This window comes from Idiotropiscis lumnitzeri, chromosome 1 (assembly GCF_059441095.1).
Source record: "Idiotropiscis lumnitzeri isolate Australia: NSW breed Sydney's pygmy pipehorse chromosome 1, RoL_Ilum_1.0, whole genome shotgun sequence".
In the NCBI taxonomy this organism is placed as follows: Eukaryota; Metazoa; Chordata; class Actinopteri; order Syngnathiformes; family Syngnathidae; genus Idiotropiscis; species Idiotropiscis lumnitzeri.
The window spans coordinates 15,171,967-15,183,913 of record NC_142391.1 but is presented as its reverse complement, the minus strand read 5'-3'; the positions used below and the strand labels follow the sequence as shown (position 1 = coordinate 15,183,913).

The window sequence follows — 11,947 nt, the reverse complement described above, 5'->3', positions numbered from 1 at the left end:
AAAGTAAGGAGACAACTGGAAAAAATGGTTGAACAGCTGAATGGATTTTAAATGGGCCAAGAAATGGAGAGGTCACTGGAGGTTGAGTGGAGAATGAGTAGTATAGATCACTGAGTTGCAAGGTAGCCAGCGAAATGTTATGCTGTGCGAAGCAAGGATGACTGAGCCTCCATTTACCTCTTGATACACACACATCAGAAATCGACCTTAATTTGAGCCCATTTATCCCTAAATCAGCAAATGTCTAATCATCCGATTCAGTTACGTGACGTGAGGCTAATGTCTGGTGAGGCACTACTCCTGTCCAGTCGGATATAAAAATATCAATTTACAGATCTCTATTATTTTTAATAACAAAAAAGCATTTTGACCTTGTCGTTTTAGTGTTATCAAAGCCTTGATTATAATATTTACTATGTGTCTGGCATCGTAACTGTATGTCTGATGTTTCTAATAAAACAATCTGTAAAGAATTGGAGTTGTGATGAATTTCTGGGAACTGAACACTGTAACCTTTATCCAAGTGATATTTCTGGGGACTCACAGTTTAAGATGGTGGCTAGGTATGTAAGAGGTGCCGTGAGGGACAAAATTCAGGAATAGCCCTCGCACTTGATGCGGAAATGCGCTCATGCACACTACTAATATTTCTCATAAATACAACTGAAATGCTCTCATAACACAAATGAAAAATTTTATTACCCACAAACACGACTGAAATTCACTTATACACACCACTGAAACGCATTCATACGCACAAGGGATGTATGCAAATCTTATCTAAACAACAAATAAGATAATTGAAACAGAAAAGATTATGTGGTACTGAATAATTTTTGAGTTCACAGAAATAGAGGTAATTTAATCAGACTTAAAAAATGTAGTTAATAGAGTGTATTTTAGTACACAACAAATACATATTAGTCTCATGAAAGTAGTACTGTATGCATTAATCACTTCTAAACTTAATACAGTGGACCATATATATACATATATATATATATATATTTTACCTTTCAGTCTGATTGAGATCCTGTTCGTTCAGGAAGACATACCAAGTCGTTTTTTTATTTTTTTAAACATTTCCCAGTTTTCCTCAGTTTTAAAGAAGGCTTATAGGGAAATTCGGTGAAGAAGAGGTAGATTTGGCCTTCCTACATGAATCTGCATAAACACAGGGAACGATGACATTGCTCCTCATATTTCTTAGAGGTTTCATTCATTAGCGAGATAATATGTCAGAAACATATGACGGCTTCTCGTTATCAGGTTGAAGTCCCTTATATTTGCAATGCTGACATGTCAGGCATCACATGTTCCTCCACTGAAGAAGGTGAGCCAATCCATTAAATAAAAAATCTGGGAAACAGGGTCCCCGTCTAGGATCCCGATTGCAATGGAGTTTTCAGAAAGGCAACGGGAGCACAAAGAGAAAGAGAAAAGAATGTTCTTATTTTAAAGCAGCCCTGTGTGACAATGCAGACTGAGTTTCCAAAATAAGAGGAATCTCAGATGAGCTTTCATTTTTAGACCCATTTCAAATTGTCCGGCATCAATCAAGCTGTTTTTACATCAACCATCAGTTATTTATGTCTGCAACACGCTATTTAGAGCAGGGGTAAAATGGAGAAGACGAAAACTGACGCGTCTCTTAGATTTCAACCTGACCATGTCCGTGCACTTTGCAGACTCTGCTGTTTCTCTAATCTCAACATTTGGCAAAGTCAAGAACCTTGACATGCACTCTGTTTGCACAAAACTGTCTCTAAGCTTGGTGCTAGTCATGTGCAGCACTTAAACTTCCAGCCCACGTAATGTTGCCAGGTAGGAACTGCACCATCAGCGTCTCTCGCCGTGTAATATTTTTGCTCCGTGTCAGGAGGTGAGAGCCGAGCAGAAATACTACTTTTGACGTTTGTGGAAACTGACTGATTTCCAGCCATTTATGTATAATGTATGACCTGAGTCGAGCCAAGACACATCATACACATCATGTATCAAATTATGTATTGGAGAGGTCCCAAAGATATGACCACAGTGAGTTCCCAGAGGCTGTTTGTAAGATGAATAGTTGATAAATCGAGATACATTAAATTTCAATCTATAACTGTTATTTAGAGTCATTTTTAAAAAGTCTGACGTAGTCAATCAGCAGAAATTAAAATAAGAGGACACTGAAGAAAGAAACCCCCGTAAACAAACAAAAACGGAAAGACGTTTCAAATGAATAATGTGTGCGTGTTAGGACTATCACTATTAAATGGAATTGGTTGTTCAAATAATCAACCAAAAATACATGTTGCCTTCAAATTTCTTGCAAAACTGTTTTATGATATTGTTTGGTAACTTATTATTGAGGTTCATTGGATATTGTCTAATGATTAAACAAACGCAAACAAACAACAATTAAGCAATATCACAGAAGAGGAAGTGATGTCCTCTCCAACGGTTTTGAAACCGAGTGCTACTTCTTGGGTGCTAATTAATGCAAAGGGCTACTAGTTTGATAGCGACACACTTCTGAGGCTGCTTCACGTTCAACTACGTGTCAACCACAGGTTAATTATACTTTGGCTCTAAATGATTATTTTCATAATAGACAACTACTGACTATTATATTTTCCATGAAATAATTATGACCCAGTTTCTGGTTTAGTCCGTAACATGCCAGACTGAAGGGAACATTTTATTTAATTCAATTAAACACAAAGGATAATCAGTCTGCTTTCATGAAGCATTACAGATATGAGAAAATATTTGGACAATATTAGGTTAAACAATGGCTCTTAACAATTTATACTTCATTTGATGTATGAATGGTTGGTGTTTTGTCGTGACATTTTAGTGCATGGATGCCCTTCATGAGTCCAACCAATTCATCCATCCATCCAGCCGTTTATCCTCACAAGGATCACGATAGGTTTTTATTCTAAGCGTCCTCTTCAGCCAGTTTTATATTTGTGTAGGTTTGTGGCTTGGAGGAGTCTTAACATTTATGGATCCTTTGTAAACCTACTATAGGTCGCTATCAATGCGCTTTTGTTATTGTTGTATTTACATCTGCCTATTCCTATAGCATTTTTCCAGCAATCAAAATGCTATTTACTTTTCACTCCTTTATATATCAGATTTTTTTTTAACCCTAGTAGCTTGTTGTGTTTCAATTCACATTGGCCAAATCGAGTAAATTGTTGCGAAGTTACGTAGTTAAAGTATACATTATATCTAATCAATCAGAAAAATAATAATATATGTAGATAGATATATATATATATATGTTGAATATTATGGCTGCAAAGAGAATATTTAGTTCACGTATTATGTTTTTGTTATTTGTATTTCTTTTAATATGGGCAAAATTCTGTCTTTTAAAAGAAACACATTGGTAAACCCAAAACTATTTTCCGATGAAGGCATCATATAAACAGTCGCCAAGGTCACCACGTTTGCTGCTGGTCTTGGTTTCTTCTTGTTTCACATCTCCGAAGCCACCGTGCGTGTTCATCTTGTAGTGTCGATCCAAAGACACTGTTGACGTTCTCGCCCACATTCTGCTTTGTGTGAAGATGCGATTTATTTATGCCCCAAGACTGACGTGCACCTTCTTCTCCGATACCAAAGGTCAGTCATTGACTTTTCCCATATTTATTCATTTCATCATTCAAACAAGGAGAACCCTAGATTATGAAATGTTACGCGTATTGCCCCTCACATTTTGTTGAGCTTAAATATTTATTCAGTCTTTATTGACCTCAGTGAAAGCTTTGAACTCTTCAGATAAAGACTTCCGAGCTTCTTTTCATCATGTTGGAGTCTCTCCATGCACCCTCAACGCTCTTACATCTTTAAACTCAATGAGGCCCCCTGTTGGCACCTGCTCACACAAACATCACAGGAACAAAATGGTATCGTTTTAATTTCATTTTAACAATGTGCCGCAATGTAACCCTCTGTATCATTTTATTTTATTTTATTTTTTCACCCGTGCAATTATTTGAGTGTGATAGATAATGTAGGTAATTATATGTATGTATGTATATATATATATATATATATATATATATATATATATATATATATATATATATATATATATATATATATATATATATATATATATATATATATATATATATATATATATATATATACCAGTCCAGTCTCGTTGGCCCCTATTGCTGTGAACATTTGAATGAAATTTCAAATTCCTCTTTGTTGCAATGGGTTCCGGCTGAGTGAAAGACTTCCTGTGGAGGACCACACTTCAACGCCATTGTTCACTTTCACTGGAGTGAAATAAACTGCACCATTTTTGTCCCCTTATCCTATTGCGCCACACTGTGGAAGTACAAGTCTGCTTCCTGTTCTCCTTGTTTCTTCTTTTTAAGCAATTTCATCTGTGGTCATTGCTTGAAGACTAATATTTGAGCTCAATAATGTTTTAAGATCTATAGTATTTGTTTTTCCGAAATCTAAAAAATATATACATGTAATAAGAATGTTGTTCATAAAGATAAATGGTTACATTTTGATAAACTTGCATTGTAAGATGTACAGAAGTAACCGAACTAAAGACCTCTGCTGCCATCTTGTGGCATATACGCGAAATGACTCATTTCCCTTGGTGCGGTGCCTTCCTCTCCCATCACTCCCTCTCTTTTTAATATCAGCACTGTGGCGAATCTAATCTGGATCTCCTTTAAGGCAATAAAACCTAGATAGCTTCCTTTGAATGGGAAAAAACGCCGTCTCTTATTGCTTTGAAATCCTCGTTTATTTGGCGTTGTGCGTGACAGGGGGAAAAAAGATTCCGGTCGGGGTTCAAATGGGCAGGATGACGAAGATTCACGGTGTTCCAAGTGCGTATTTCCTCAAGTATTGTATTCCCGGGTTATATGTTCAATAGTGTTATCCACACAGTTTGAACTGCGCATAGGAGAATGCTCGTTGAATATCTCCGATTCCTCAAGCAATCTCCAGTCGAAATTGCAATTTACTGAGGGTTAATAACGACCTGAAAATATATTAAGGTTGTTATAACACCTCGCGTACGAATTCTATTTGTTTTAAAGAGAGTCCTATTTAAGTAGTAGAAAAATGTAGACATGATTGGAGATTTATTTTAAGATTTTAAGGCTGACCGTGCCACATTCAGAGACGAGTTCGTTTTTTTTTAATTAAAAAGAAAATAATATATCGTATGTCTTTTATTTGCGGTACTCATTTTTCTATTTTGTGAATTTGTATTTATTAAATAAAACGTTAAAAATGTTTTTCTAGGGCTACTAATATTCACTTAGCCGATGTTGATAACACGTGCAGAAACTAATATTTGGTTGATGCATATTGGTTTATATGTCGGACAGAAGATAATATGATCACATTTAGGTTAATTTCTTTTCGCAGACCACGAAAAGTGAAAACGGTAAGCGCTAGAAAATTAATATTTGCATTGATATTTTCAGGGGAGAAAATGAAACACACGGCGATGAGTGCGAGCAAACAAGGAAGAACAGTGTCCGGTTTTAAAAATGGTTTTCGCGCTGCGTTACACGCTTTTGAGGAGAGACAATAATCAGCCTTTCACTTTTGGAAAACAGGAGGATGGAAGGCAGAGCAGAAATGAGAGGGCTCTTGTTGGCTTAGCTCTATCAAGGAAGAAGGACTCCCTGTTATCTGTGAATAGAGCTTCTTCTTTTGGCGGACCAGAATAGATATAGCACGAATTTTTAATTCGTTTTTCTTGGAGAGACAACAATGGTTTATTTGAAAGCTTGACACAATTTGGGTTTTGTGAAAGATCCTTTTTTTTCTCCCCCAGCTCTCCTTGTCCGAGCCCAGCTGCCCATATGGGATGCGACGTGTGTAGTAAAAGATCACAATGACACCGAGTGACAGGCGGCACAAAAAGCCCAAAGATGCATCTCCCTGACTCTGAACACCACCGACAAACTCTGACACACTTGCTTTCTTTTTTTCCCCCACTGTCTGCATCCCTGCGCCGCTGCTTGGTAACATGCACGCCTCCAACATGCAGCAAAACCGAGCCTGGCCTTTTGTCTCTGGGCTTGGTCGTGCACTGTATTGTGCAATGATGGAGTCCAACAAACTGCCTCTTTTCGATTATAAATAACATCAAATATCTCTCTCTGCAACGCGTGTGACTAAACGCATGGACAGTAAAGTATATAAAAAAGGACCTGGAGTTATTTAACCTTCCAAGTGTATAGCCGGTGCTGTGCGAACACATGCTCCAAAAGCAGTAGCCCCCCTGAGACACCGTTTTGTAAATAATTAGCAAATCCTTCCAATTTAGCTGTTTGTTCAGTGATGATATGGGCGGCTTTAACATCTGTTGGGATTTTTTTTTTTTGTGGGTGTCCGTGCGTGTGTGTGTGTGCTTTCCTAGGCCAAACGAAACACAGATTTCTTTCTGCAACATATTTACTTAAAATACTGACTGGAGTCAGATAATCCACTTTGTGAGTCACTTTTGGACTAACGTCATATAATTCAAATTGTATCTGACAGCCACAGGAAATATTATTGTCAAAGACGTTCATAATAAACGGAATACATTTAAGCGTGAGGCTCCTCTCGATGACAGCTATTGATTATTTTTCTTCCTCTTGTTTGCGGGTGACGCGTCTAACAAGATAACACCACGTTTATTGCATTAAACAACTTTTGCTCCAGTTTGCTCAAGGCCGAGGGACCAACAACAAAAAGGAGAGCTTTTGACATAAAAGCTTCTTGTGTTCAGAAGCCCTCTTCTATTAAGTGAGTGGATTTTGGTCCCATTTCACAAGTGACTTCAAGCTTTATTAGCGAGGGCGCTTGGATTTAGAAGAAATATTCTCATGGATTAGATTTGCCTAAACAGGAAAGATTGAAGGGTTTAAAATCTATTCCGTGATACAATAATGTTTGTCTGCCAGTTTGAGGGTGTTTTCTTTTTTCTTTTTGATGCGGTTTTAAATTTTCTAAGTGCACGTGGGAACCTGCGTGTCAAGAAAATCTAGTGGAAGATAATCACACTTGGTGTGATATTCAATTTAAATGCGCTATACAATAACATTTTGGAATCAAATAGTTATTGTAAATAAAAACAAAATGATGAGGAAATCTGAAAAGTTGCCAATGTTTATTCATGGCCATAAATATTTTTCGGTCCATAAAAGAAGCAAGAAAATTAACATTTCTATAATTATAAAGTGGTTCGTACGTGCTGATAATAACACGAGGGTAAGGCGGGGGAGAGAAAATATATATCTACAACCAACACACAACATATTTTTACAAAAAAAATGTTCACAAGAAGAGCATTGACATTCTCGATAAAATCTATTTGGGACAAGGGAATTGGAGCCAGTTCTCTTAACGAAAACATGTAAACACGGTGCACACATGAGCCCCGAATAAAAATGGTACTATGTAGTGTGTGGACAGCGAAAAAAATGAAGTCTTTCGTGTGTGAGTTTGCGTGGGGTTTCTCCCCTCTCTTTGCGCGTGTAGTGAAACTGTCTAGTGTGCCTTCCCCAAGACGAGTCTCTGTCTATCGCGTCCCTTACCAAGTCCACTGTTGCGTTTGCACCAAGTGGTGCGCCGTGGGGAAATGCGGCGTGGCCGTGGCGCCGTACTGCGCGTTGTACTGCATGTGTTGGAGCGACTGCGCGCCGTACGCCGTGAAGGGGATCCCGGCCTGAAAAGTGGCCGCCAAGTCCTGAGCTTTAAGGGTGTGACAAGGCTTCCCGTCCCTGACTAAGACGGGCACGGCCACTCGCCTGGGAGAAGGCAGGTGGCTCACTTCCATACCTTTCTCAGCCCGGGCTCGCTTCATCTTGTACCGGTGGTTTTGGAACCAGATCTTCACTTGGGTCGGGGTGAGGCGGATCAGGCTGGCCAGGTGCTCCCTCTCCGGTGCGGACAGGTACCTCTGCTGTCGGAAGCGGCGCTCCAGCTCGTAGGTCTGCGCCTTGGAGAACAGCACTCGCCTTTTGCGCTTCTTGCCCGAGTCGCTGCCCCCGCTGCTGGACGTCTCCTTGTCGTTGTCCGGCGACTCGTCGTCTGCGGACGGCTCCGGGGATTTGGCCGAGTCCTGGGAGCCGGCGGTGAGGCCGTGCACTGCGGCGGCGAGAAACGGGAGGAACACTGTCAAAATGTTATGTCCGGCTCCAAAAAGACACTTCACACTTGCATGCGTCATCAAAAAGGAGGGAAAAAAAGTAGACATTTCAACATGCATGCAAGGACAGCACCCCAAAATAACCGGGCGAGTCAGTGAGGCGTTCAAATGTGCATTGTGTGCTTGGAAGTCTCCCAGAACACCAGAACACATCAAATCGAATTCCAATCAAGCGTCGTAATATAAAGCACCATTTGTTGAGCTACAACGCCTCGGTGCATCCAAATAAATCTTTAGAGCTTGCAAGCATGACAATTCTTAAAGATGACGAGCCTCTTACTTACATGAATATTGAATACTGTCCGTGGTGGCGAGCCATCGCGTATACGGATTGTCACTAGTGTCGTAAAATGGATTCTTTAAAGGCAGGTTCTGCACGTTTTCCAGGGGACTTTTCACTAAAACTCCTGTGCTTTTCGTCGTGGACGTGCTCTCCGAGCCCTCGGTGTCCTCCTCCGCCCCGGTGATAGATCCTTCTTCGTCATTCGTGTCCGGAAGGTCCAAAATGTCCTTAACAGAGAAGCCCGTCTTTGTGTTGGTCAACGACATATTCTGGTGGGGGGTGACCGAAAAAAAAGTTGCAGCACCAGCACCTTTCTGTCGGACAATCCGCTGTTTAAGGAGAGACACACAGGGAGAGAAGCTGAAGCTGATTTTTTGAAGGGGGAAAGGAGAGTCGAGGCTATGGAGAGGAGCCGCTGTGGGCGAGCATCGCCTGCAGAAGTAGCTCTGGTTCGGTCTAAGAGAGTCCAGTGAGGGATGCCAAAGTGGCTCAAGTGCTATGCGCGGCTCATGGATACAGTGCCGGTGCTGGGTGCAGGAGGCAAATAAGCCATTACCTTGCCCGATGCGTCCATATAAGGTTGGTCTGCACACATGAACCTGCAGTGAAAAAGCATTAAAACACGCGAAAGGTTGGCCACGTGTGGGCGGGTCTTAGGAGTCAAGTGGATGAAGACAGTGTTTGCAGATGTGAAATTGTGGGTTTTGGGGAGATCCGAGCATCTACCATTGGTGCTTCAGCGCATGATGAGTGGTATAACGTGTCAATTAATTACAAAGACTGGGAGGGCCTTTTCGACTCGCTATTTGCATACAAAGAAACTCCAAGTAGCTTTAGACTCACTGTACTTTTTAAGGAAGGCACGTTTTGAACGGAATGCTCCTCATTACTTATATAAAACAAATATTCATTTTTTTTTCTCAATTTCGCTACAATTATTTTCGTTTCTGTAACTCAGTTTGGTTTTGTCCAAATAATAAGGGGTAATTTATGTAAACCTTCTGAGTCAATATTTTGGCCAAGGCTTAAGGACAAGCGGTTGAAGCAGGTCTTTGTTTGTTCCGTTTCGAACAGTGGACCAAGTGTGATATGATGAGTTGATTAATGATAATAATAATAATAATAATAATAGTAATTTGAAGAACTTGTTTACGTATTTAAAAAAAACTCCTAAAATGTATAGATTTTTTTTTGTATAACTAAATCAATCTGTTCAATCCGGTGCCACTCTCATCTTGGCACCTCATCCTAATATTTGTTTTGTGTGTGTAAAGCTTCTTTTAAAAGCGCTCCAAGCCCGCTATCATTGTTGCTTACTTTATTTTGCTCCCCTTCATGACTTTGCCTGCCGCTCTCCTCCCTCTGCCGGCTATGCAGTATGTGATGTGGGTGACAATGTTTCACGTTTTGAGCAAGTCCCCGGCCGCATCCTGGGTGGTCGGACTCGGGCAAACACAAATACAAACCGATTGCTAAGCTGCAGACAATAGGGGAAATGTAGACAAATGTCCGGCTCCTGTTGGAAGCTTTTGTGCCGCTGCAGTTTTTGCATTTATTTCAGGCCCTCAAATAATAGATGATTGACGCCCCGCGCACAATGCTTTCTAACTGTTTGGAATAAATCTGAGGTTGTTCCTAGTTGTCATGGCATTCAACTGCTTTCAATGGACTATCTCTTCATTCAATCCCTGGATCCTTGCACAGTATTAAGGAAAGCCTCCGGGGCGCGCGCACACGCACGGGTACGCGCGCGCGCACACAATAGGAAACTTGTGAAAACTTATGGGCGGAAACGGTTGTGCACAAAATCGACTTAAATGTAAACATAACTAAAATTATTTGCATTCGCGCTCTTTTATCACACCGAAGATTATTAATGTACAATAATAATAATAATAATAATAATAATAATAATTATTATTATTATTATTATAACAATAATAACAATTACAACAATAAGATTAACAATAATATTTACAATAACTATATAAATAATAGTGATATAATAATAATAATAATAACAATAATAATGATAATCATAGCTTCCCTACATATTTTATAAATGTGTGTGCATTTTATTTTCAAATCGGCGATCTTTTATGAGTGTCTTTATAATTTTGAAATTTCCTTTTTTTCTATCGCCTTTATATTTTCGACCTCAAATCAGACGTGTACCTCACATACAGGCCTTGTTTTCCCACATATATGTGGTAGAATTAATCTGACGTCTCAGCATACCACAATGGCTCCATTCAGTGGATGAAGACAAACTAGAGCCGCTTCTTGGGCCCCTGCAAGGGAGAGAGAGGTTACTGACCTGATCCACCAAGTAGTGCTTCGCCCAGCTAAATCCGACATGTGACACGGGACACAGGGTGCGCACAGCAGACACCCAGAGAGACGTTTTGGAAGCATGGAGGAAAGGCCCCCGCGAGCAGCTGCAGCCTCATCAGGAAGCACACCGGGCCCTTGCAGGGTGTCATTTGACTGTTACTTATTTAACCCCAAAAAAGCGCGCTGAGCCAGATCAGACCGTGTTTAGAGCATGCTGGCTTATCGGCCCATGTCACGGAGATTTGCTTTTGTGTGTGTGGCACCGTGACAAGAGGGTGTCAAAAGTAGTTGCTGCAGACCGGACTACGACCACTTTTTTTCGTGCGGGTGGGGAGTGGGTATAGTGCATGTTTGATCAGTCTCGTGAGGGTTGGGAAGGATGAGGTAAAAGTGCACATGCAGGCTAAGTGGATTTATCCACTTAGAGAGACTATCTACCAGTGTTTACCTGTTTACTTTAACTGCGAGTTCAAACACCATGACTCACTGAACTTCCCTGCTCATGATCTTCTTCTTTTTCTTTATTATTATTATTATTATTATTATTATTATTATTATTATTATTATTATTATTATTATTATTATTATTATTAAATAACATGGATTTCACTTGGTTAATAAACTCACGCGATTCATCTGCAGTTAATAGAAATTAATTCAATTATTTTAACTGTTTTGTCAGTTTTGGTGGATTAAATTAATATTGTTGTAAAAATTATGTTTTGGCGTTTTGGGCGCGTGCGTGCGTGCGTGTACGCGTGCGTGCGCGCGTGCGCGCGCGTGTGTGTGTGACAGGAAGATAACGAAGGGCCTCCATGCACGCTGCAGATGCACAGGGCATTTCAGGGACTGAATAGGAGCGCAGGACTGGTGCTTTCCATCAGCCTCTTATTTGTGCATCAACACCTTCTCACAACATATGAAAAAAGATGGGTATGTTTTTTTCTTCTGAAAGAATATTTTATTTAGAGCTTCTGAACTTAAATGTACTTATACCATTACATTAATGGATCATTTAGAAAAATGACTCATTTTCACCTTCACATTTTTCAGCAAAAGTGACTCAAAGAACCAACCTTCTTTTTTTGCACGACTACACCAAACATCTCTTGTGATTAATTATAACCCCCTCCTAAAAATTCATG

At 40.0% G+C, this 11,947-nt stretch overlaps 1 protein-coding gene across 2 annotated transcripts; it reads right to left on the bottom strand.

Annotated features, from left to right (window-relative positions):
* Positions 1–7,168: 7,168 nt before the first annotated feature.
* nkx2.2a (NK2 homeobox 2a) lies at positions 7,169–9,090 on the bottom strand. Of its 2 annotated transcripts, none has more exons than XM_088305733.1 (2): positions 8,470–9,090; positions 7,169–8,151 (listed from the first exon to the last, which is right to left on the bottom strand). In XM_088305733.1, the coding sequence occupies exons 1-2, from the start codon at positions 8,732–8,734 to the stop codon at positions 7,568–7,570; spliced, it is 849 nt and encodes a 282-aa protein (XP_088161859.1). In that variant the 5' UTR covers positions 8,735–9,090; the 3' UTR covers positions 7,169–7,567. The 2 variants fall into 2 exon arrangements, with proteins under 2 accessions (XP_088161859.1, XP_088161858.1); XM_088305732.1 differs by having other exon boundaries at positions 7,169–8,124; positions 8,470–8,884.
* Between the last annotated feature and the right edge of the window lie 2,857 nt (positions 9,091–11,947).